Source organism: Electrophorus electricus, chromosome 19 (assembly GCF_013358815.1).
Source record: "Electrophorus electricus isolate fEleEle1 chromosome 19, fEleEle1.pri, whole genome shotgun sequence".
NCBI classification, from domain to species: Eukaryota; Metazoa; Chordata; class Actinopteri; order Gymnotiformes; family Gymnotidae; genus Electrophorus; species Electrophorus electricus.
The window spans coordinates 6573222-6600038 of NC_049553.1; the positions used below are offsets into that span (position 1 = coordinate 6573222).

Here is a 26817-nt window from a genome sequence, read left to right on the forward strand (position 1 = left end):
AATTCTGCTGCAAATCATTTAGGCTGAGTCACTTATGTCTGTCATCGGTCAGCTCTTGTTTATAAAGCATGTTCTGCCCCCAGTGCAAGCATTTTTCCTGACTTTGGATTTGTGGTGTGCTAAAATACCGTGGAGACAGAAAAAACAGAAGAAAGTTTGTTTCAAATGAAGACAATGAAAGCCCCAGTGTTCGGGAGGGTTTCATACCTCATCCATCTTGACACTGGCAAAGGTTCCACAACACCAAACATTCTGTGCACGTTCTTTAAGGATTCACAGACGCTTCATAGAGGGCAGCAACTGTAATGACAGCACGATCTGTGCAGTCATGGAAAATGTCATTCTAACATCTCGACTACAATTACACACTGAAAAGACCAGCCACTGGCACAGACACAGAGCTTAAAACAACCAACTGGCATGAACGGCATCACTCAAGTCACGGAGGTGCACGGTTACACACTAGGAGCCAAGTATAATCTACGTATAGAACCAGCCAGCCCATAATCTGCACACAGACACACACATGCAAACACCAAAGAGCATGCAGAAATGATATGGCCATATAGTACAAGGCAAACATACAATCCAGATGCACTTAAGAACCTCAGGCAAAGTCCTGGTGTGGTGACAAAGGCTTGCACACACCCACACACACACACCCCCACACACACACCTCGAGACCCACGGAGAGAAACCACAAACAGGCTAATAACACTAAGGCTCAGTGGTGCATTTCTGATATTCTGCCAATTAAACGGATGTAAAAACAGGAGGAATTTTTCCGTCTCAGCCCTCCATATCCCCACCTCGGAACCAGCATTGCTAGTGTATAGGCCTCACTGGACACTGCAGCTTGTTTCATCTGAGAGGAATGGCCAGTAGCCTTAGCCGTGGCTGGAAACTAAGAACAACTCACCTAAGCAATTATGCAGATATTCTCTGTGTCATGAGATAGTCCGCCTTCTCCACACACAGCCTGTGCATGTTGCAATCAGATGTCATTCACACACATTCATTGCAGTATTGGCTTCAGTCACGCTGAGGCAGCATATTTAGCGATACCAGCTGCTACAGTGAGTGGAAATTTCCTCTGTTGACATGGCCAATAAAAATGCAGAGATCCGACAGCCCGACCCCCGAGTGATGACCATGGAGAAGGCTAAGGCGTGTGCTTAACCTGGAGTTGACTGCTCAACCTGGATAGATACTATAGTTGTCACAGAGTAATTTCCTTCTAGTGAATCAAATGGTCAGGCAGACATTAAGAAACAGGATTTACTCCTCTCCGTCTTGGTGGTCTGCTATCCAGCCCTGATTAGAATCACCCCACCCAGTTCCAGACAGCACTGGGGAGTTCAGCGCGGACTGCTTCACAGAGACAGGAGTAGAAGAGTGAGGGAGTCAGAAAGTCATGGAGCGCAAGTGACCTAATGCATGTCTGCCAAATTTCACTGACATCACGTCGCATCATCCCAACTAAAACAAACAACACTCAGGGTGGCTACCGTCACATATCTGTGTGGTTCCCTCTCCCTCACTCTCTTACAAACATGTAGCCTCCAACGGGTCACGTCAATGATGTCATTTTTATCTCTGCAGCCTTCCTCTCCTTTGGTTTCACTCTTCCCAACAGAATGTGACCTGGAAGAACTCTCTGATCTCCGTTTGTGTGTGGGGCAGACAGTGTACCTGCGAACAACAATCTTGAGAACCCTGTAGGAGCCTTTGATGAGGATGAGAGCTTCTTGGCGAGAGCCGTAGAGCGCAGAGCCGTTGATGTTGACCAGTTCGTCTCCCACTCTCAGCTTCTTACACTGATCTGCCTTTCCTCCCTCCTCAATCTGAGACAGCATGCAAGAGACAGAGTGAGAGAGAGGGAGAGAGAGGGGTTGAAGGTTAAATTGTACTCACACATATACACATCAACTGTCAGCAGTCTTTGACAAGTAAGGTCAAAAGGTGACCAAAGATCTACCCACTGTTGTACCTACAAACACAGAAGAAACGGCGAGTTAAACTTTCAAATCTTAAAACCGCAGCCCTGCACATGCATCATACGTCCACAACATACATCCAGCCAATTATGTACAGCTCCAGGCATATCATTCTGGCCATATTTCCCTATGGAAAGGTCAAAGGTCGAATAGATACATACCCTACTGTAAACAGATACAGTTCTCACACACCCAGACCCATGCCTGACACTTAGGGGGAAGAAGCCATAACAAGGCTACATAAATCTCAATAAGAATGCCACATAAATCTTACAGAAATAAACAAATGAGCCAGAAGAAACAATCCCACGCTGGTCATGCAATATGGACGTCACCATCACCAGGAACAGAAGACTGGCCATTTCAAAAACACTAAAATTCCCAAAGCAACATACCAAGTTCTCAAATTGCTTTCCCCAAACTGCTAGATTTACATGTGCCAAAGGCCATCAGCATTTTTCTTGTTTTTGCTTGTCTGTTGCATTGCTGTTGTATGTTACTGACTATACTGACCACTCTATGGCGCAGCACATGCTGAAGTGAGCTATGTAACAGTACATATTTTGCATTTTTGTAGCTTGATATAATCTAAATAATCTTAATTATTTAATAGAAAAAAAAAAAGTCAATGTCTTGCTGCAGAAACGCATTAACCTCGTCCTTTGCATTAAAGCCATCTGCCAAGTTATATCATTGATCAAAGCTATTGCCTAAATAATGTCCATACTTTGTTTTGAGCTATACACTATCACATGGATGCAAATTCCAGGCTTAAGCCAGTATTGGTCATTAGTGAGTGAGGAACACAGCAACACCACTAATGGCATAACTAGTGAAAATTCTAAATTCTATAACTCTATATACATGTAATGAATCTACCCTTTGTGAGATTTTTTTACTTTTTTTACAATATTTTGTACATCATAAAATATTGTTGTTAAAATCAATCCAACAAATACCTACACAGTCACTCACTTGTGTTTAAAAGTCTTCCTCAGGAATAAAAGAACACTGTCCAACTGTAATGCAGATTCAAAAACTTACCAAAAACCTGTAAGCTGTAATTGTTTACAAAAGCTGCTTCCACAAAATACAGTTAGGCAATGCTCGTCTTTCTCCACTTCACCCCCCCCCCCCCACCCCCACCCTTTATCTTTTACTGACATTGGTTACCTTATTTCACCCATTATCCAGATTTGAATAGAATACTACATTAAGAAAAAGGCTTCATTTAGGAATGGCACTAATTGAACAGGAAGAATCAGTTTAGTGAACATCATCATGAGAGGGCGCTTAAATAAAGGCCATCACAAATGGATCTAGGTTTGCTTGGGTACAGGTCTGTCGGCACAAGCTCTCTGTCTCGGTGACGACTACCATATGCCTGCTGCTTTCAGCTCTCAGACAGTTCCATCCTCGTTCAAGTTTTCCTTTGTCTGAGCACAAAGGCTATAAAAAGGGCAATGTTTAGTAGGGCCAGTGGAGGTGAGATTGATGACTTGGAGGCATGTATACACACGCGTGCGCACGCGCACACAAAAATGGCAATTTTACTACAATAACATGCACACAGACAGCCACAAACACACACATCACCCTCTCCTTCCAGGGTAATTGCGAGCCACTTTGCAGTAGTGTAAATAAACACATAACCACAGCCTCACCGGCACGTATGTGGGAGAGTAGCTCTGAACATTGCAGGAATACTTCTCTGGTTTTGCCGAAGAATCACCCAAGCTTGGGGGGGTGGGTGGTCATATCTGCAGTAATTTAGTGTGCAAAGTCATATCCACAGTGCACAAAGCCAGGCAGGGGAGAGTACGGAGTTCTAGTATGTGCTCTTGGGTCATCTGTGAAGCGATATTTATTTTTACATTACTTTTTTGTGTGTGTTTGCACAACCACTTGCATACTTCTCAAAATACTCACATTTCCACAGAAAGTGAAACGTTAACATTAAACTTGCTGACATAAAACGAGAACACACTAAAAGAGATCTGGGGAAATCTGGAACGCAGCCCTGATCCAGAGGACGCCCCGCAACTCCGGACTAATCAGCATTGCAGGATCACAGATTAGCCACGGACTGACAGAACAGCAATTTACATTCTTCTCTATCTCCATCACAGTATTGTGGTCTTATCTCCCTGACTCAGCAGTGCTGTATCCAGAAGCTTCAGAGAGATATAGTGTGCATGTGTATCACATTGGTTCTCCATTTCTCTTGTAACTGTAATGAGAATCCAGGTGATAAAATCATTTCTATGTCTCCAACAAGTCTCCCCTTCTACTCATTCCTTCTCCTCAAAAAGGAATTTTAACATAGGCATGTTGTATTTAGATGATAAATAGCACCTTCAGAAATAAATCAACCAATATTAAAAAAGGCCCACGTGTCCCTTTCTTGAGACCCATGCTTGGCTCGTCACAGGACCTTTCTGGTTGGACGAAAGTGCCCATTTACACTTAGAAATAAGAAGAAATAACTTCTTTCCATTTGTAATAGCTGAACACATTTCACCAGAACAAGGCACAGAACTGTTCCAGGGCCAGATCCAGAGTCAGGTAACCTTTCGACTGGGAGTTTTAATGCTTTTGCACCCAGCGCAGGCAGCCACAGCCAAGTGGAACGTTGTTGCTCATTTAGGCAATAAACCACAGTCACACTCTCTCCGTCTTACCTCATTTGCTGCCAAAGTGCTCACAGCTCCTGAAATCGAGGGCTGAGAACCGCATGAAACGGAGAGGACGGATAAAGCGCGGACGTGTCCGCACGATGCAGCCGACGTCTTCCATCAAAACGGACCGCGCTTCCCTGCGGCCCCATCTACCGGCTGCCCCAGGCCATGACAAAGGCGCTCCCGCATCATTAACTCCAGCCTGTCACAGGTTTATTTAAAGGACACGCGGAAAGAAAGTCCAGAGTTCCCCTGTCCGGAAGGCGAGTCTCGGCGGAGCGGCAAGCGCCCGCTGGCCCGGCCTCGGAAAGCCGTTAAAGCCACCTCCACCCCGGCCTTCTCCTCTCCCTCCCTGCCTTCAGCGTCCACCCACTGCTACCTTTCCTTCAATCTCCCTTGAGGTCATGTTCTCCTCTGAGGTTTTGGAGCTAAAAATAACTAAACTGCGGAGTTGTGTTGGCTGCGAGCGCCACACCTATGTTCCACTGGGCCTCTTTCCACGTGGTATGTGCATGCGAGTGTGTATTTGGCTTGGGCATGGGCAGACTCCGGTTTGTTCCGAGCTCCCCAGTGACCAGGAGGGAACGTTTACAAAGGCAGCCTTTGTGGGAGACTGGAACGGTGCTCCGTCCCTCCCCTCCTTCTCCCTACTCCTCTCTCCACCACCACCTCCCTCAGGAACCACTGCTCATTATGAGCCGTGAAAATAAAACAATTTCCGCACCCCATGCTTCAGACTGGAGGCTGGCAGACAACAGCGCTGAGGAGGCAGCCGTTACTAGTGGGAGAGTGCTAATTAACGTTTCTCGTTTGGAAAAACAAACGGTGGGAGGGATGAGGGGGAAGCAGTGGGTGAGGAGAGGAAACAAATGGCATCACTGGAACTCCTTTCCTGCCCCTCCTGGCCCAGATAAAATGCTCTCTCCATTTCGACCCCAGGAGGCGAGAGCAGGTCTGGAAAATTATAAGTCCCATGGCGGGAATAGTCTTAATACAATAAGTGGCTTTGAGAGGCGATTTTTAGCAGCGCTGCTCAAAACTGTGTACACTCTCTGGTTGTGACTCAGAGAGTGTGCTCATGCTTATTAGAGGAAGGTGGGGTGAATGGGATAAGGGTGCGGAATGCACTCGCAACGTCTACCCTGCGCGCCAGGCCTGCACCACATCAGAGCAGACAGGTACGGCAGACTGTGTGCAGGGCTTTCAGATACAGATACTTAAGATCAAAGCGCACCTTGTCCAACATGTTACTGATTCCTGAAAGGCCCTTGATGAACACACAATTAAATACTGGTACAAATTACAAAAGCACTAAAGCGAAGGACAAACTTGCACCAATCTCAGAGCCAAATTTGAAGCTGTCGCTCATATAGACAATTGTATATTGGAATTATATAAAATTCTATAAAATAGCCTGACAGAGAAATCAAATGGTCTCATAGATGACTGTGCCTTTTCTGGCCTGCGGACCCAGCGCCGAATGACCTCCCTCGTCCGAGCCAACACCCGAACAAAAAGCGTCGCAGTGGGCTGCAGTCAGTAGCCAGACTGGGCAGCCTGAGGGCTCCCACCGGAGGAGTTGGAGAAGAATGAGCTCCCTGTCTCGCGGGCTCCGCCCACGTGCTTTGGCCTGACGGGATGAGGTCATCCACTCTAACTCTATAAATAACAGGGCGTGCCCCTCTCCGCCGGACTGGCCCACCGCCCGCTATTGTGGCACAGCTGGGCACATCAGGGCATTGCCCAGCAGCCCCGTCACCTGACAAGGCCTCAACAACCTGTACCAGGGCACTGTTGCACAGGCCCAGAGGGAAGGAAGGCTGGCCTCAGTTTAGGGGCGAGCCTTGGGAGCGATATGGACTCGTACTGTTTCAGTCAGCTACGGTTCGTCTCCAAGCGCAAACGCAAAGTGAAACGCCGCAAGAGATTGGGAAGGTGCGCCTCGGCTGAGGACACGCGGAGGGGGAGCAGGAATGGGGTAGCGCTTGATGGGATTATTCGGCCCTGGAAGGTGAAGAGTGGCTCACCCTGAATGACACTAATCTGATCTTAGCCTTTACATAAACACATCTGAAACAAAAACATGTCAAAACAAGTTTCCAAAGAATTAAGAGATAAGTTTCGACACTCTTGTTTTGAGCAATAATTCAAGGATGGGTCCAACAGAGAGCAGTGGTAAAGAATTCCGGGGGGACACAGTTATCCAAGAACGCAGCTCAAAGACAAAGTCTTCTTTATCAATGGCTGTAATGATTTCCCCAGTCAGAAAATCATTAACAGCGAAATAGCCAGAGGCATGCAGGCCTGAAACCATCTATTTCTGGCCAAGAGTGGAGTCTCTCGGCATTTTTTCTCTAAATACTCAAGAGATTGTAAGATATGGTAGAGGATTTTTTTATTTATTTATTTATTTTTGGAATGACATGGTTCCAAAGCTGGTAGCTGTGGACAGAACATAGACAGTTGCTGAGCACTAACTTGGCAAATATTTTATTTTATTTATTTTTTTTTTTTTACTGCATTTTCCCTTTGAGGAACTTACTCCAAACAGTCCTGTGCTTGACGCATTATCTACCTGTATGAGCCGAAAACAAAACAAAACGAATGACAGTTAACCAATAAAAAAAATACAGTTCATATTAAAACTGAAGGGAAAAAAAACCTTACAAACCCTACGCAAGACTAACAACAAAGCCCACTCCAGTTTAAGTTGTTAATAATTACCTGCTTTACCTCCAGACAGCTGTGCTTCGGAGCCCTCTCGTCCCAGCTAGAGATACGTCTGTTCCGACGTATCAGCCAAAGGGCAATATGAGACAAACTCTAGGGAGCACATGTCTGAAGATGATGTATGCAAGTGTGCCTGCAAGACTGCATGCTTATGAGCATGTACATGGACAGAAAGGTTCTTCTGTCTTTCCTGCGTGCGTGCGTGTTACATGACAGCCAATGATTAACACATGCAACATCTGCTCACTGTCCATTAAACAGCATGTTCCCTGGGAGCAAAGACTCACCTCTTTGGCCTCTCCCTTGTTCTCCTATTCTCTTCCTTTTTTTCTCATAGCCTCCACGGATTCATGTATTCATTGACAGACTGCTTTTATTCACCAATTCATTACAGTGCAACAAGAGCGTTAAGTGAAAACACATTTTCCTTCTAAATTATGGTCTATAGTAAGAAGATCCGCTTTGGTGACCAAAACCTGCCTCCATCCAACAGCGGAAACAAAAGAAAAGGGATTTTGACCCCTTGGGGGGGGGGGGGGGGGGTCGGATGTACTGGCTTGAAACAAGAGTATGGAAAAAGAAGATGAGTGGTATGGAAGAGGGGGAAGTGAGTAAGATGTAGACTTCCCAAGCTGGTTTGGGAAGTCTACAGGAACACGGAGAGTGCTCAGCTGCACTGCTCCCGCAGATTAAAAGCAATGGAAGCCCTGACAACAGGCACGTGTGCAACTCCTCTCTGTGGGCTCCAAGAAAAAGAGATGGCAAAGAAACTGATGTAGACAGAAAAAAAGGAAAACTTAGTTTCACTTAAAAAGATGTGTAATACTTGAAGTATAAGAAGAACTGAAGAATTCATAGCACGCTTATTCATCACAAGTGGCCCAAAGTGAAAAGAAGCGGCAGCATGTAAATAGCGTTCGTGGTAATTTATTTCAGTGATCTATGAACCTGGACTCCAAGGCAAATAAAAACATGGCTGGTTTGTAACACACTTCTCCTTTTCTTGACTGTAGCATAATAACAGGTCCCCAGTGACCTGCTGCATAGCAATTAGTCTCGATGTGTGTGTTAATACATATTCAACATTGAAATTGATACCAAATGCCAATATTCACTGGGGAATGCCATTTGAGAACATCCATTCAAAAATATCACATACATGACATGACTTCACACAGATGGCCGCATGCGTGCACACACACACACACACACACACACACACACACACACACACACCACCCATCCCTCAAGCCACACTTTGGTTCCAACAACAATCAAGAGCCAAGTCACCGGCTTGCCATGGTAACCCCCTGCCATGGTGCTCAGAATCTATCAGTTGCCCGAATGGGGCCGCACAGAGGAATCACCTTGGCTCCTGCTTCAGGAGGTTCTGAATCTCCCACCAAGCCGTACACGTGACTTTGCAGTCCGTCTCCTCCCTTGAGAGTGCACGGTTTCAGCCCAAAACCTCTGCATGGCCATGTCTTTGTCCCTTTTATATTAGTATGGAGCTTGAAACCAGCCTGATTCAGGCAGATGTGTGGAGCACCCATAAAGATGGCAATCAAGACACAATGTTATCCTGCACAGGTCTGTCAGACGTGGATCGTTAGTCCTGGAAATGCAGCATTCGGATCTCGTAGCTACTAGTCCCGAAGCACTTCAACAATTGCTTGAATTATTTAGGTGGGGGGGGGGGGGGTGTCTGTCACTCATGACTGGTGAATACATCGAAATGGCCAGAGCTGACACCCGGCCATTGTGCTCCCCACAGCCCCAAGATGAGTAGGGGTGTGGGGCTACATATGGCAAGGGGCCCCTCCTCCACAGCACAGCTTTTGTGTATTGCTTGACCAGGACCTCCACTGCCCTACACCACAACCTAACAACACAGACTGCCGCGGCGCACGCACACACACACACACACACACACACACACACACACACACACAGTTTACATCAACTTATTTAATCTCACACGGCACAGCAAAAGAGTTTATCAGAGTGTAGAGTGGTTTTCCTTATCTCATTTCGGTGAGCACAGACTGAAAGCCCTCGTCTTTGAGTAGGCCCTTGCACGGCAACCACAGCAGTAGCTGTTGCAAGACCCAAGACCCAGAGCGGGCTCCTCTGGCTTAAGAGCAGGGCGACCGAAAACATTCTGAAGCCATTCAGGGTCATGTTGGGTGAAACCCCTGTCACTGGAACGCACATCTTTTAAGAGGAGAGGAGAGTGAAAAGTTGAGAGAGTGGTGGCACTGGAAAAGAGTAAAGGACAAAAGATGTGTGAGAAACAGAGGCAGGCACAGAAGAAGAGAGTTGAAAGAGACAGAGTATGAGAAAGGGTGACAAAGGCTTCATTGAGGTCTACGGCTGGGAAGAATGAGTGCGCTCTACCTCAGTCTGAAGTTCCATTATGCTGCTGGACTCTTAAAAGGTGTGACACACAGCCCTGAGGCTGCCTGCAACTGAGCTAAAGGAACCTCTTCTACAGACCTATTAATGTCATGGTGAACATTACACACAAGTGCACACAGAGTAAATATGAAACACACACACACACACACACACACAGACACACACGCACACACTACAATAAACAAAATCTATGAGGTTTGAATAAACGCACACCAGCACACACACACGCACACGCACAATTTAACAGTGAATGTTTTGTTTTAGGATGAGACTCTGTGCGGAAGGAATGCCTCTCTGTGGAGAAACGTGTTCACATTCCTCATTTCGTTAGCCTCTTACAGTCTCAATTAACATCCACTGTTTGCACAGACTTCCCCCTCGTACCAGTCAGCTAGCCACATATATGTGGCAAGTTGACCTGATCCATGCCAGACCCTTTCCCTATGTACATTACAGCCACACAAGTACCAACATATCACTTAGACAACAGTGTAGAACAAAACGTGTCCCAACATCCAAACAAGGGTTGCCGTCATACTATCACACACTTAGATTTATGGCATTTAGCTGATGCTTTTATCCAAAAAGCATTACAATTATGACTGAACACAACTTGAGCAATTGAGAGTTAAAGGTCTTGCTCAGGGGCCCAACAGTAGCAACTTGGCACTGGTGGGGTGTGAACCAGCAACCTTCAGATTGCAAGTCAAGTACCTTAACCACTGAGCTACACACAGCGGTGTAAAACAACTTTTCATACTTCAGACAGCCAAACACCTTGAATTAATAAAACACCTGTGATAGTGGAGTGAAAACACAAATATGTCATCTCTTAAAAGATGCTGTCTACACACTCACTCAAAAGATGCTGTCCAGTCACCATTATCAAATCTAGTCTCTCAGTGAAACTAGTTACAACCCCAAAATCTTAAACACAATGTTAAAGAGGCAGATTATAATTGTCCTTCGTTTCAAAACGCCTTTTCTTTTTCAAAATGTCTTTCAGTGTCAATCTGCTACAGTCCATCGTAATGTAAATGCACCCTCAGAACGATAGCATAATGGAACCAGTACCGTAACCCAGTGCTTCTTCAATCCCATTAAGTGTTCTATTCATATATGCAGCACAAAACATTTTCAGAATGTAGTCATACATGACACATGTTTGTGGAGAAATAAATGTAGCAGAAATGCCCAATTCTTTCAGGGTGCGATCATTTTTCAGGGTGCAATAACACGCAAGACTAAACCTCCATTTCAGTTGACAGTCAGACCAAAACAACTTCGTTCCGTATAACTCAATTACTTAGTCATACACTCAAATCAGTAATGTGTGTATCAAGAGCACTTAAATATCCATTTATGTGGTTATTGAGACACCATATCTCACCGCTGGCAGACATATTCACAAACATATCTAAGTGATCAGTCATGTACTTGACATGTACAAAACATGTGCGAGACACCCACACAAAGCACCTCTGGCTTTTGAAACCTTTCCAGAAACACCAGCGTGGGTTCTCAACAGCGTCTCTCTCTCACTGAGAGGTGAGAAGGCACCTTTGAGCAGCGTCCAAGAAGACGGTGAAGACGAAACCTCCTGACAGGATGAATCTCAGGATGAGTCTGTTTCCCAGCACACTCGGCAATAAAATCACCTTTTCCAGTGTTTCTAGAGAATCCCCTGAAACTGGAGAATACAAAAGGTCATTCATAATCAAAACAAAGGGGAATGCTGCAAGCACACATATCTGACATGAAACTTGTCAAACTGAAAATGACACTAATAACATCTGTATCACAAGTGCTGGACTTATGTCAAGAACCATTTCCGAAAAGGACAATAGTCAGTGTCAGAGAGCTGGCGACCTCCTGAGCAAAAGCCAAGTCAGATTGATTCATCACTGCCATAGCAGACATGACTGCGTAGAGGAAGGAGATGACGCCCTGACAGCTCAATACAAGACCTGCCACTGCCCAGTTTCCTGCTGTCTGTGAATAGAGCCATGGTGTATCACTGGAGGATATAAATGTGTGAAGAATGACCTTGTAGCCTTTGCTAACCTTGTTCAAACAAAGTGCCCAGCTTCTACTCTCTCACACTTTCCACTCTGTTCTGGGCTCCCTGGGAGGAGATTGTTCAATTCATTTTGGTAAAACCTTTGAAGCATCAAGATTTACTATGAAGAATCTATGAAGACATTTTTGATACATCACATTCACATCTAGACTTACATATGGCACTACACTAGGCTGAGAGTAACTACAAAAGTAATAAATACCTGCACCAATAATATTTCTAAACCATGTATAAACCATGCAAAGACAAACAATTAGAAAGGCCATTTCTAAAACAGTCATAAATGGCCCATTCATTTCATTTCAAGCATTTTATAACTTCTGACTTTAGTCTCAATCCTATCATCAACAACCATTTACACATTCTGTAATGTTTACTGCCCCACATTATATGCAACAGTTTCATGCTAAGTACTTAGCAGAGTTATACCCAATAGGACACGCAGAAACAGAAGTTTTAAATGTGTGTGCATGAGGGGGCTGCTGGAGCAATAACGCTGTAATATCTCTCCCTCCATCAAAGCACCTCCACCCAAAGCAAAGGCTCCAGGAGCCAAACTCACATTCCTGCCAGCTATCAGATTCTTCTCACACCCAAAACCAACTATAGACTTTATAAAAAGCAACCTGACATTAAAAGAAAAACCCACCATGTTTCACCCAGTTCCTCTTCAATCCAACACCTGAACAAAAATTACCCACGACCTCCTACTGATTTGTCCCATGAAGCAGTGCTACAGACTCAACCATAGGCAAACATTCCAGAAACAGAAGTCAGTGGTTACTGGATGACAAAAAGTGGAAGCAATTCTGTTATTCACGTAGCACTGATAAAACATATTATGCAACAGAGAGAAACTACAATGACCGGATAGGCTAGCTTTGCGCAAACTCTAACTGAAAAGGATCTTGGAGCAACATTTCCACCTAAAAGGTCCCAAGACTTTTGCTTCACCTCTAAACTATGGTGCTTGGGAACAAGTTCCATTGGCCAATTAGAAAGTAAGGAGAAAAGTATGACTCGAGTGCCCTGTGCTCTATATAATCCCAAACCCTGGGAAACCCAAGAGAGGGGACCAGCAGAGTGGTAAGACAGAGAAAAAAAAAGGAAAAAAAAAAAAAAAGAACCAAGCAAAACAATGACGTTTTCAGAAATCAGATTTTAACATGATCAGCTTAAATTTACCATGCAGAGCCATTGTAATTTTCAAAGCAAAGGGCTTGCCGGGGGTTTTGAGCAGGTTTTTTTAAAAAATTTTAAATGGTATAACATGAGCATGGCAATAACAATGCTAGTTTCCTTTCCTTAAGCAAAGACCTGTTGCTCTGCAGTTTGCCCTTGGGTCTGCATTTCATCAGTCCACAGTCGGTTCTGAAGAACTAGTTTTTTCCCCATCTCAGCCAATCTTACAGCTGCTCCCATAGTGGTGCTTTCAACAAGTCCATGCTGCCTGGCAACACATTACATTGGGTTTTTACGATGCGAGCCGTTACTAAGGTAAACGTTCCATTTGACCACGTTCAACTTCCATTTCACACGAAGCCAGTCACGGCCCTTCAGGTGTCGTTAGCAGGAGGCCTGAGTTCCCCCGGTTTCAATCACTGCGGCTGTGTTCGTGTGGCTTGGGAGCCTCTGTTACTGCTTAGGAGCTCAGGCTGAGTCACAGTTGGAGCTGGACATCGGCAGTGAGCCGGCAGGGAGCCCTGAAGCACTCACCCTTTAACCCTGTTGTTTTGCATAAAGGGCCAGCAGTGTCTCCAAGTGTGTCTAGGTCCAGAGATGGCTGATAGGAGAGAATGACAAAGAAACTTTCTGGAGGGTTGGGTGGTGCACAGGCCCGACAAATCATGCAAGTCGTGCCTTGCCTTCAAATTAAATGGAAAGACCATGTGCAAACTGTTGTGTTTAGGCAATGTGCCCCCTGGGTTAAGGAAAGTAAAATGGTATATATTAAAATGCAGCACAATGGACAGAACGGTGCACATGAAGCTTGCCAAAAGCTACTTGTATGAATACTCGGATGCACAATGTGCCCATGCACGTCTGCACACACAGAGCACACTGGCTTAAGAACCACTGTGTCAGGCAAAGCATGTGTTTCAGGTTAGCCAGTTAGCAAGTCTGGGTGGGGAATATGGGGTTATCAGATTGGCTATGATCCATCCCGCAAGGCGGCAGGTTAAAGCTCACTGAGAATTAACAAGCCTACCACAAAAATACATTAGCCATGCTTTCCCACTACCTCTCATTTAGTTACATAAAATCCACAGATTTTTTTTTTTTAAACAAACAAAGACAGACATTGTTTTAATTGAATGGAAATGGGAACAGTGGGTTATGCAGTGGGACGAAACTAATCAAAATCCTTAACAGTCATTAGTTACTGCACGTTCACCTTAAGCAGTGATGTGGAAGCTCAGACAATAGTGAATATTTGATGGAACTCTAACTCCAGTGGCAGATCAGGTCTTAATGATGGCCCTGGGGTCAATGGCACTGTGGGTGTGGTAGCACTTGTGAATCACATGATACCATTTGGGAGCAGGGTGGTGTGCCACACCAATGCACCCTGAAAATGGTTTTCATTCCCTGGGCACACTTACACAGGCGTCTTATCTTACAGTGCTAAGTTGATGATCATCTTGAATTCATTTAGGCTCGTCAACAAACCTTTGACACAGGCTCAAAAACATTATCGAAATATGAAGATTTCTGTAGGAGAAGTAATACACAGTCTAACAGAAGTCTTAATGGCCACGCAACCAGAGGACTGGATGACAGAAAAAAAAAAAAGAAAATTCATTATTCGTTGTTCATTACGCACTCGAATCTGCCCACAAACATACGAGCAACTTAGACAAATTTCCTTCACATTTTTGTCTCCATTATGCACACACTCACTTTCCCAACCCCCCCCCCCCCAAAAAAAAAACAAGCACCCCAAACAACCCTTGCTGGTTCAGGGGGGTGAGTCTGGGAATGTGGTCTCTGAGGCTCTCGATCCCCAAAACATCTTTCCTCAAGAAAAACAACAACACTTTTGTTGGAAAGAAACAGGAATGGGCCATCAGAAGGGAAACCAAACACAATTTAACAGCAGCCCCCTGCACCTAGACCCACAGGTCACATTAATGAATGTGGCAGAGGGAGCAGACCTATAAGGCATAGATAAACAGGATGATTATAGAGATTAGAGAATAATGCACATTACTGTTTGCAAAACACATCATATTAAAAACAGAAGGCAGCAAAGGCATGAGACCGCATCATAAATTCATGATTAAATTACAAAGAATTGACCATGTGATCTAAAATTGCACCCTATTGCCCCAGAGTGTTAACCAGGGGCACATAAATGCTATTCATCCCATACTTTGTAATGTGTATTGATGTTTTGTACATAAATGATGATTCGAATGTGTCTCAAGTAGAAATTCTTTGCTTACAGATTCTGGAAATCTTACATGCAACAGTCACTTTTGGATGAACTTTTATGGATGACGAAGTTCTTCTGTCTGTACTGATGAGAAGACACAGCCTCTTATTTTAACTCACTCTGAGACTCAAAGCACCAACAAACTGAACTATTTTCTTTTGCTCATGTTAATGTTAAGCGAATATTAAAATGTTAAGCGAAAACAACAAACGGAAGGAATTGTTTGCAGATGCAGTGGCGCTTGTTAATGTTCCTCGTGGTGTAGTAAGCAACAGAACGGTGTTTAAACAGCTATGTCGAACATCAGAGAAAGACGTAATTTAAGAACTGCATACTTGTAAACGCTAAACGGGCGTCAATAAAGACATGAGCACAAACGCGAAAAAAAAACTAGGATTATGGTTAGGTTTTATTTGCAAAATGTTATTTTGGTATATGATCGTTTGTACCACTCTCTAAATGAATGGAGGAATCATTGTAGAAGCATGAGGAGTTAACCAGAAATATTACCGTTGGAAATGTATTTCTTGACCGACACGCCAAACAAAGATCAATACATTTTAATTACTATGCCAATTATGGTTTGACTGTGATTATTAAACAGTAAATGACAGCAGACACCGCCATGCTTTCAGTGTGATCTGGAAAAGTTAACCTTCTAGTCGACTCACATCCAGCACATGAAGCCCAAACAAATAAAGCCCCGAAACGAGGCATTTTGAATGAATGTACGCTGAAAAGAAAAGACTCGTGGAAGGAAGAGGTACTCGGGAATCTAGAAGATATTTCAAAGAAAAAAAGTGTGAATGGGCGTGCAAAGGACCAGAACTATTCTAGTGATTGATCAATTTTAACTAAATTCAGAGTACTGGGGAAAAAAACAAACAAACAAACAAACAAACAAACAAAAAAAACTGTAAGAGCCAAGCGGTCAAGAAGCGTTAAATTGGATAGTTATAACAGACTGAAAATACTTTGCCAGATACGAAGCTTAGCCATAGGTACTGAATGACAAGATGCACACCAAACATCGATACCGTTAGATTTAAGATATGCATTGCCTCAAACAACTTTGACGTGGGTAACCTGGTGCATCTTTTTGAAAAACATTTAGTACAACTTTCTGCTGAAAGAAACATTCCCAGAAAGCGTCAACAAGTTAATGCATTAACTTTTTTTTTCAGACCACTGCCTTAACCTACTTTTGTTATGATGAGTGGCTCGCCGTGTTCCAGTCCTCCTTTCAAAGTGAATCCCCACGGAGCGCCTCCGTTAAGATGGACGTGGACGTGATTAAAGGACACGAGCTGTTCCACGGTTTCCATTCTGTGCTCCGTGGTGACTTTCCACTTAATTCTTAGGCCATGCAATTCCGTCTCCCCATCAGCAACAGCAACCGGGCAGCCGCGGCATGATGAGGAGAGGGGGGGGGGGGGGGGGGGGGGGGGGGGGGGGGCGTTGTGGGCTGATCTGGACGGGAATTCAACGGTTTCAAACGCAGGAAGTGCTGTTGGCAAGAAAAAAAAGTAGATTTGACTGACAGCTGGAACGGCCGGTTAGGATAGAGTTTCACTGTAACTGCCCAATGTAATATGGCTAAGAGGCGGGGGCTTATCCAGCGTGAACTGTTGCATTGTCTATTGTCCAGCTATGAAGTGCCCGCTCACGTGGATGCTGAAACAATTCTAGTAATCTTTGTCTTAGAAATTAGTCAAAGCTGATCTCGCATCAGCATATAAACGACATTTGTTCAGCGAGATTTCTGCAAAAACAGACTGCTAGTGTCTGGTGGTAAACTGACCTTGACTTGATTCTCTTCACATATACGTTCTCTTGCCTTTTTTTACAAAACATACATAACAATTCCGTCATTATATATTTAACTTCTTTATTTTTTCAACTGTAAAAAAATGTGATTTGGACATTATAAACTACACAGATCTCAACCTAAATGCACCTCATGGTCCTATGTCTATAAAATCCTATTATGCTTATGGCAAAAGTGTTGTATCCGACATCTTATCTGCCTCACTACAACCACAGTTGTAATCCTAAACCCCCCTCCGGTCATGGTTTGAAACCGACCCCATCACTCCGTAAAAGGGCAGCTGAGTGCTGACGTAAGACGCACAGATCTCGTTGAATAGCTTAATTGAAGATCATTGTGAAAATGATTGTCGGTGAAGCACGCAGATGTCAGGTGATGTTTGGCACAAATTCCGCACGTTAACGCTCTTGGACGATGGTGGCCTTCCTGGTTGCATTTAGTCGTGCCAAAAGCTGAACATGAAGGCTACCAGAAGTAACGACTTTTTCAGACTTGGTGTACTGTCGTGTTTCTTTTTGCTGTTGTCAGCTTTCACGCGTGCGGCCCACAAAATGTCTATTTCCCCTTCACATCTCGGTGTTTTGCCAACAGAGCAGAATCGCCGAAGTCGCCACACAAAACAGAGGAATTCAAACAGTAATACGCTCCCAGAAAAACAAGCCGAGGACCAAAGTCTGCTGTTCATGTGGAGTCTGTACAGAAAAGCGGCAGATTTAGATGGTAGGCCGAAGCAACACAAATTGTTTGGCTCCAACACCGTCAGACTGATCCGTGCGTCTGCCACCAGAAAGCAGTTCCATGCATCACTATATGGTAAAACTTTATTTCTGTTTCCCTTTTAAATTTTGAGGTGTATGTGAACACTATGTCAACTTTATATGTTTATAATGAGCTAACAAAATTGTTGCATCTCTCCAAAGACTGGGGCTTATAAACCACAATATGCATGTCTACGAACACTGGGTTTTATAAACCGTGATAGTTTAGCTAGATTTGTGTCTTAAATTTCTGTTGATAGCTTTCTGTTAGTTATTCATTAAAAATGACTGCATTTTTGTGTCTGCTCAAACAGAGAATGACACTTTTCTTCTCTTCCCTTTGTCAACCTCTGACCTGGCCAGACCTGCTGTATACCTACACCGTAGAGTATGAACTGGAAAACCTTCCACTGGACAAAGTGATGAGGGCATCTTTTGTTCACATGAGGTCACCTGTGGCACTGTATCCTCCTGTTATGTGTGAGGCTAGAGTCTCATCCTCACAGCATGCCAGTCACACAGATGTCGTTACACTGGGTCCTCAAAGCCTGTGGACTGAATCTGATGTCACATCCTATGTGTCTCAGTTTAAGGGCAGCCAGTTCATCCTCTTCATTCAGTACAAATGCTTGAAACCTGGCCAATTTCAATCCAGCGTAAGGCACAGGGCACAGATGAAACGGTTCCCACCGCAAAACCACTTGAGAGCCCCTGCTTTGCTTCTCTTCCTGGAAGAAGAGGGACAACCTGTGGAATGGGCGAAACATGCCAAAGCCCCTTCCCACTCCGGCACGAGGTTCCGCCGGTCCAGAGAGCCCGGCAGCATCGTTTCCGACATCCCCAACTACAAGCGGGACAAAAACAGCGTGGCCAAGAACCAGTGCAAGCTGCACTCCTACCGTGTCACCTTCCGCGACCTGGGCTGGGACCACTGGATCATTGCGCCACACATGTACAACCCTCGCTACTGCATGGGGCGACTGTCCCCGCATACTGCATTACGGCTACAACTCGCCCAACCACGCCATTGTTCAGACCTTCATCAGTGAGCTTGGCGTGGCCGACGTACCACTCCCTTCCTGCGTACCATACAAATACAAACCAATCAGTGTGCTGATGATGGAGAAAAATGGCAGTATCGTCTATAAAGAATATGAAGACATGATAGCAGAGTCCTGCACCTGTAGATGACTGGGCTTGGGGTGGAAGTCCGAGGACTGAATAAAGTGGACCTCACAGTGCTGCTACCACCATTGAGCTTCTGTTGCCATTTTTCATTCAGCTATCCTGTACTATGTAAAGGTGTTGTCTTGGCTGGTGGAGGTTTGAAGCTGAAAGGGAGATGGGTTAAGGCCGTGAAAACCATGACGACATTTTCCTTTTATTTAAATTCATCCTTGTTTTTTCTGTTAAGTGTGTGTCTGTGTATCTTATTTATGTCCTGTCTTTCCTGTTGTAATGATGGAGGGGGAGAAGTAGAGTTTTGTATATATCTAGACTTTGATATTAAGGGTTTGCACTTTACTTAACCCTTGAAGTCCTCTCACGAAAAGGAAAAAAAAAGGTTTGGAAAAAAAAAAATCTGTGAGAAGACCAAAAGGTTTTTGATGCCTTTGTAAATCATGCTGTGGGTCTTGTTGGTTGGACAGAATGACACTGCTGCTATTGATGCTGCTATTGCGACCTCTTTTGGAAGCCACACATTTTTGCACATTTCCTCTGGTTGGAGGTGTATCCTCGAAAGGCATGCAAGGTCACCTCTGAGCGTTTTTCATTCTGTATGAAAGGAGACATCTGTAAACTTTGTGGCAGAGGCTTTCATAGATTGGCTTCTTGGAGAGGATATGACGAGCTTGGCGATTTATAATTACAATGATTGTTTTATAAATGAAATCTTGATGGATGAATAAAGAGCATATTTTGTAAAAAAAAAAAAAAGTGTACGTTGTTTTATTTAGTTTAAGGTAGGATGGTTTGACGAGCTGTTCTTCTGGGTCTTTAAAGCTGGCTTAAACCCTGTCATTCATGTATGTAAGCGCAAGCAAAAGATGAGTTCTTTCTGAACTAATGCAAGAAGGAAAAGCCTGATTTTGGTGCGTGTACAATACATTAAGTTGTTTGTCAGCAATGAATTTTAGTACTTTATCTTGAGTTAGTCAACCTCTTTAAAAATAAGATTATTTTATGTTTTAGCCATCTTACATTGTCAGTCATTGAACTCTTTGTCTTGGGTATTTGCTTTGACAATAGGTGGCACCCTATTCCTGTTGTAGTTAATCACCTGACAGTTTCAATCAGTCAAGTAAGGGTATAGAAGGGGGTTGATTAAAACAGCCTTTCTCTTTCTAAGCAGGGCTTCTAATGTGAAAATGTAGCCATTTTATGTAAGGAAAATATCCAAGTTTTGTTGATAAATACTGTAAGTTTCATATCAATGGATGTAGAACAAGTCAGTGGCTTTTACAGTGCTCAAGCATATTTATGTATTATGTTAGTTATATAGTCAAAATAAGCACATCCCAAAGGTTGACCATGATGTGCTGTTTTTTAAATTAAATTCATAAAATATTTAATTGACTTGTCAATCAAGTACATCAGCTTCTGTTTCTACCTGGCTAGTTTGGAATCAGAATCCACAAAATCGACCCCATAGCAACCTCTAGTAGTGCACTCTCGTGCTGTTATTGCTTGAAGATTCAAACATATCATGCACTAATGACTGCATTTCCTCTTCCTGTAAAACATACTGCAATGTGCCCTTAGGAAAGCCTTAAAGTCATGGTGTTGTTTAAATTGATTGTTTCGATACCTTATTTTGAAGTCCATCATTAATGTAAAATGAATGCCCAGGTCTAATTTCTTGTTTGTAAGTGGGGCAGTTCTTTGCACATACTTTGAATGGCATTAATTGTATTAAATCTGGACCCTACTTATAACTAACACACACCTGTATGCTGGCTCAACATGAGTAAACCAAGGGCAAACATCATGCTAAATGCTTGAAGATAGTATTAGTCTTGGGTAAGCTATTGTCATGGGGCACTGCACTGACATTTGCCAAATTTTATCTTGAGGATTCAAACAGTATCAGATGTTTCTATCAGTATGCATATGAAATTGATTGTTACAGTTCCGTTTTTGGCTGTTTATCAAACCTGGTATTGATCAAGAATAAATTTGCTTAAATGAATTTCACCAGAATTGCAGTTAACTTTCTGCTGTCATATCTTCATATGCTCTTGTCATGCTGCTGCCAGTACTTAAACTGCTGTTTTGTGTGGCCCATGTCGATGCAGCATGGCCCTTTCCTCGTTTGGCAGCTGTACCAGATTGCGCCCCTGTTGGGATGGTGTACTTTGTCTGCAATCTGATGAGTCTTTGCCAAGACTCACAAACACGCCAGACAGTACCAGAGGTCCATGACCCTGTGGCCCAAGGTGAAGACCTTACTGAATCCCCACTGCACTCCTCAAATGGTGCAAGTGTGCAAACCTCCACTGAAGGACAGAAGGGAAATTCGCTGAGTATCTCTGCTACCAGTGCTGGAGAAAGGAGCTGTTTTCTTCAGACTCCAAATGGTAATAACTATCTTTAAATTTATTCTTGCTGTTCCTGAAAAATGGCTGTAGTGGACCAAAAACCAGTAAAATCAAAATCAGTAAATGGATAATTTAAAAAACAACAATTTCATATCCCCCAAAGTTAACATATTATCCTGAACAGACTTTGACTTGACACTCTCAGTTCTTCCAAACCAGAAAATTGATATCTGCTATCTTATACTCTTGCTCAGTATTTGTTTGTTTATTTGTTTCAGTTTCTCTGGTTCTGGGAAAAGTACCACAGAGAAGTTTGCTGATTTTGTTGACTCTGAAATGTAGATGAGTTGCTCTCTGTCCTCATTTATTACCTCCAAATGCTGATTGTTGAGCTGCAATCAAATGCTTATGGCCAGTCATCATGTTCAGATGAAGTCCTATTCATTTGGTTTCTGTAGACACAATTCCTGTGTTGTAGTCCTTCAGATATACCCTGACTTTTTTTTTTTTTTTTTTTTAATCTCTTTGACTTAGTGGAACATAATGAGGCATAAAGACTTTCTGGCCAAAATGCACGTTAGTGAGTTAAGATGGTCAGGCTTTGGAGTTAATGGTAGAATTTCCAGACACAACCACCAAGAGGCAGCTGGGTCTGGTATTCTGTGTGTCAGTATGTAAATAAAATTACTGAACATTCTGAATATGTCCACCTTCCACAGTGATGCCCATCTCAGTTTCTTTGCAAATGCTGCCTATGTAAAGCCACTATGTGCACTATGTGTTTTTATCCCTGTGATGGTCCTGTCAAGCACCAAATATTTTTTCTATAGTGAATTGACATGGGTTTCGCTTGCATTTAAAGGCATTCATTACTGATGAGTCACTGTTGTCTGTATGCCAGATTTGGTTTCACACATTAGCTCTCAATCAAAATGAGATAAGCATGACCTTGGCCACTGGAACAACACATACTTCTTAAAGAATGCCAGATATATTTCAACCAAGGACACCATCTGATGAAATGATACGAATGATTTAAAAAAGAAAACTTCTGGTATAATATTCAAAACATGGAACATCACATCCAGAAAACATTGAGTCACTTTGAACCTTTCCCCCATTCTCCTCTCCTTCCCGTTGGTCTGCTCCTCTGCCAGATCGTTCCTCTGTGACTGCAGGCTACCTGTCACTCGGCCTGCTGACTCAGTACTAATGATCTTTACATTTAATGTACCACATTCCCAAAAGTCTGGCAATAAACTCAGGAAGACCTTGCAGCATATTGTCAATATTTTTGAATCAAGTAAAATACATTTAATCTATGCTAAATTTAAAATTACTTTAAAATGAGTCTGGGATTGGGAGGATGTTAGCAACCAATATATAATAGTCATTAGTACAGAAGAATAACAGTTGTATTCCTTCTCATGTATTAATTGAGAATGCAACACAACAGTTAGACTTTTAGAAATGTATATGTGGATTATACTGGATCAAATGTAACTATTAGGATCTCAGCATGGTTGCGTGATGGAACTCGGTGTGAGATTTGGGCCCTTAAGATGAAACAGACTAAAAGGTCAAGTGCATTCTTCCAGCAGTGCTGTGCTGTCCAGCAGCTTGGTGTTCTTTTCAATCTTTCACTGCTCTGCTATGTAACCTATCAATCAGCTGTTTATCCAATCAGCTTTTACTGTGGGTGTCTAAACTGCTATTTTACGTTGTCGTACCTTTTGTGTAAAGTACTTTCTTAGCTTAGACATATTTTAATCATTGTCCTCGATGTGTTTTAGTTGAATGTCAGGGGAAAATGATAGGATCATAGGCGTTGAATGTCCAAAACTAATCAAATAAACAGAATTATTCATAAAGATATCTTTAAAATGAGGTCACAGCTAATCGGTCTCACAAACACATAACTTGAAAATGCAGTAAAATGTGCATCGACTTCACTAATATAGATACAGCATACAGCTTTGAGTTAAAACAAGATAAAGAAAATCTTTAGAACCGGCCTTATGTCCAAGCATTACAGTCTTGGTCATTACAATCATGAGGTTTAGACTCGTGAAAGTCCATTTCAAAGTCTGACGATGCGAGCAATGAGGTGAACAGGTTTTACCTGCACATATCACCCTCTTCTCCATAGTACGACCTTTGGCCTCCAGTAGTTCTAGCTCTCACTTCCTATAACCCTGACTGCATTCTCACAAAAAGCCCCAGAGTACCGCTGAACCGTGTCGCAAATATTAAGCAAACATGCGACGTCACAAGTGGATACAAAAAGGCAGAGAGCAAGGAAGGCAGAGGAGACACGAGAAGACTGGGCGCCGTGGTGCTGGCAGGAGAGCACACCATAGATAGTGCTGTATCTGTAGATAGTGCCTGTGCGCTCGCTGTCGCCAGGGTTCACAAAGGCGGTTCTGTAAAAGGTGTAGCAAAAAAACCACATGCCCAGAATGCAGGAGCACGGTCACGTCTTTGGAAAAGGTGCTGCGGCTGCATGGCTCTTGCTCATGATGCTCATTCAACAGGTGAATGTTTTTCCCTTTTTGCCACTTAAACCACTCTGAGCACATTCTGGTTGCTGTAAACGATAACGTGCTTACTCATATGCTGTCCTTCCGAGTTTAAAATAAACAAATGCATACTTTTACTAACTTGTCTAATTTCTTAATTTTTAAAAATTATTTTAATACCATTTCTGCATGTTTGATCTTTGTGCAGAGCTGTGACACCTGAAATAAAGCTGAACCTTTATTTGATATATCAAATGAAGGTTATTTTCAGTCATAGCTGTTACCGTGCTTTAGTGCATGTATGTGTTTGAAGTGGCATACCGGTTGCTATACTTTAGCACATGTGTGCACGTGTTGCTATACTTTAGCACATGCATGTATGTGTGCTTCAGGTGGCTTCCAGTTCTGACCCAGAGCTCGATGCCAGCTCAGGCTCGGTTCAGGGAGTTGAAAGGCCACTCAGGAGAACAGCTCGTATGACGCCCCTTTGGAGAATCATGGGTACTAAACCCCAAGGAGCCTACTGCCTGAACAACTATGAATGCTCCACAGGAATATGCACGTATGCTCACATGACATACACTCGATGTTTTACCACCTGCGTTACTGCTGTGCCACACTCTGTGTGAAAATGTTCATTATTTTCCTCACAGGAAAGGCCACTGTTCCTTTATCCAACCTATACAATCCTAAGAGTGGAGATGGGTTCTTCTCTTCCAGCGCACGTGGCAGTGGATGTCACTGCACAGAAACCTGCCTTTACCTAATGGAATCAGATTAAAAGGGTTTGATGCAGTCAGTACTGAGAGAATGTAATGTGCAATGCAGTATGTTAGAAGACAGGCAAAGAAATGCATATTGTGGACTGTGTTTGGGTCAGCTGATGAGCACTACACAGAGATCTGAATCATTTTTTAGAAGCAGGTTACTGCCTCTGATCACAATTATATGAGATCATAATACACAATATAAGCTCTCTCTGCCATTTATCAACACAGACTCATATCCTTCATGTGTAATGTGCAGTACATTTACATTATTGTGTTTTTATATATTCTTATGTCTTCTAACCATTTCTTAAGTTTTGTGACCAAGGATGGCATATTTGATCATAAACTAAACATACATTAGATTTCAGGTGGTGCTAGAGCTGGAGGTATGCATATAATACTATTTTTTTGGGCACACATTAAGCCTATGACTATGCTATTTCTAGAAAATCATCTCTTTGCATTAGATTATGTTATGTGCAAGTAGAACAGGCAGCATGTTGTCAGAAAGGATTGTGTAGAGTTTTATCCTGTGTCACTGAACTACAGAGAAACAGAGAATGAGAGAAAGTATGAACAGAGGTGCAAACATGGCCTCTTTCGACTGAGTAAATATATCACTGGGCTGTCACTCGTATCGCTCCTCTCTATTCTGATTTGCTGATGATGATGATGATGATTATTAATAATGTTAAGATCCATTCACTGCTTTTTAATCTATCTCCTGATACTGGGTTGTCATGCATCTTGTCTCACGTATTAGAATTTAATAATGTTCCATGTGCCAGATATTTTATTTATTTTATTTGTTTTATTTGTTTGCTCATTTTGTATACTTCACATTTTCTGTTTGTTCTTAGATATATCAATACTGAATGTATGAGTGTACTGTATGTTCTCTTTTTCTAATATATTTTGATGTTTTACTTATTGCATGCGATGTTTGAATTATTAAGTAAATAAAGTACTTAATATGAAACTGCATGTGTGATCTATATAGACTATATATATGATGTCATGAAAAATTAGCCATAATGAGAAATTACAGCAAGTTGGATTTTTTAAGTGTAGCACTTTTCTGATGGCTTGCTCAACAATGATAAACAATGATAATCCCAGATTTCCCCACAGCTGAACATTCTTGATATTCAAACATGTGTAAGATTGGCCGGGTCATAGGGCAGACCATATGGTCATTATTACACACATGTAAAGTCAATATCTACTGAACATTCTTCCAAGCTGTGGATTCTCAGGAAGTGTTCATAAAAATTCTCAGAGCAGAAGTAGTGATGATTCCAGACCAGGTTCCCTACTATCCATAAGAGTCTACCATAAAATAATAATTTCCATCACTGTTCTAGAAACAGCAGTCCTACTTACTGCTCTTTTTCACATTCATCTGCAATATCTGAGGTGCAGCCAAACACGTGCAACATAGAAGAGGAATAAGTAATCAGGGACCAATAAATCATAGATTCAGTCCCAGAAGCAAACATATTAAACCCCACCAGACATTCTGAAATGCACTTTGGGATTGCATGCTTTCACTGGATGTTTTTCTACTCAGTTTCTCTCTGTCTCTGTTGCAAGCTGATTCTTTGGTTCTCCCTAACCCTGCGTGCCAAAAGGAACAGCATAGCCTAGTCTCGGTGACCATGAACATGCAATAAAACATAAATATACCATGCAATATAATACCATTAATCACTTGTCTGTCTAATTTTTCCCCCACTGTAACCGGCTGAACAAGACACACACATGGCTTTTGCAGCATTATTCAGTTGGTAAATAACTTTCAATCATGACTTTCCAAGGTGTCATGGAATTTGCAGGTCCTTTCAACGGTAAATGTTCTGTGGTTATGTCAAAGGGAAATAATTGCTTTATTAAAATTTCAGGGTCACACTAAACATAAATGTTCCTTTGGGATGACCTTTCAGTTGTTTTAGCTCACGTGTACATTTTATGTCCTGTATAATGTAGGATTATTTCATCTCTGTATCAAAAACAACTGCAGTCGTTTTCTTTGCTTTCAAGGACCCAAAAAATCTGATTAAGAAT

General features: G+C 42.8%; 3 protein-coding genes and 1 long non-coding RNA gene across 5 annotated transcripts in view; 2 read left to right on the forward strand and 2 right to left on the reverse strand.

The window, feature by feature from the left end:
• The window catches only part of shroom4 (shroom family member 4), a 33261-nt gene extending 16517 nt beyond the window's left edge, over nucleotides 1-16744 (reverse strand). The window contains exons 1-2 of one of the 2 annotated variants that reach the window (XM_027013967.2): nucleotides 16542-16744; nucleotides 1693-1844 (exon numbers count right to left, since the gene is read on the reverse strand). In XM_027013967.2, the coding sequence (XP_026869768.2) occupies nucleotides 1693-1844; nucleotides 16542-16664 (275 nt within the window). In that variant the 5' untranslated portion in view covers nucleotides 16665-16744. Of the gene's footprint in view, nucleotides 1-1692; nucleotides 1845-12552; nucleotides 12657-16541 lie in introns of those variants that run through there. The other variant, XM_027013968.2, reaches the window with a different exon arrangement.
• On the reverse strand, nucleotides 7066-7645 carry LOC113579793. Its single transcript, XR_003410904.2, has 3 exons — nucleotides 7400-7645; nucleotides 7218-7250; nucleotides 7066-7117 (listed from the first exon to the last, which is right to left on the reverse strand). It is a non-coding gene; the product is annotated as an uncharacterized LOC113579793 (long non-coding RNA).
• Nucleotides 16745-17625: 881 nt separating the features above from the next.
• On the forward strand, nucleotides 17626-19116 carry bmp15 (bone morphogenetic protein 15). Its single transcript, XM_027014018.2, is given in 3 exon segments — nucleotides 17626-17980; nucleotides 18289-18899; nucleotides 18901-19116. Coding segments are annotated over 3 exon segments (1182 nt in total).
• A 4693-nt stretch (nucleotides 19117-23809) lies between these two features.
• Nucleotides 23810-25681, forward strand: leap2 (liver-expressed antimicrobial peptide 2). Its single transcript, XM_027014003.2, has 3 exons — nucleotides 23810-23998; nucleotides 24376-24545; nucleotides 24637-25681. Exons 1-3 carry the CDS (start codon nucleotides 23915-23917, stop codon nucleotides 24674-24676), a joined length of 294 nt encoding a protein of 97 aa, XP_026869804.1. The 5' UTR covers nucleotides 23810-23914; the 3' UTR covers nucleotides 24677-25681.
• The last annotated feature ends 1136 nt before the right edge of the window (nucleotides 25682-26817 follow it).

What these genes read in the sequence shown, in the direction of transcription:
- leap2 (XM_027014003.2), top strand. Translation starts at nt 23,915, where the DNA reads ATGCCCAGAATGCAGGAGCACGGTCACGTCTTTGGAAAAGGTGCTGCG. An exon ending in TCATGATGCTCATTCAACAG is followed by an intron (nt 23,999 to 24,375) that starts GTGAATGTTTTT and finishes TGTGTGCTTCAG; the next exon opens with GTGGCTTCCAGTTCTGACCC. An exon ending in TGCTCCACAGGAATATGCAC is followed by an intron (nt 24,546 to 24,636) that starts GTATGCTCACAT and finishes TTTTCCTCACAG; the next exon opens with GAAAGGCCACTGTTCCTTTA.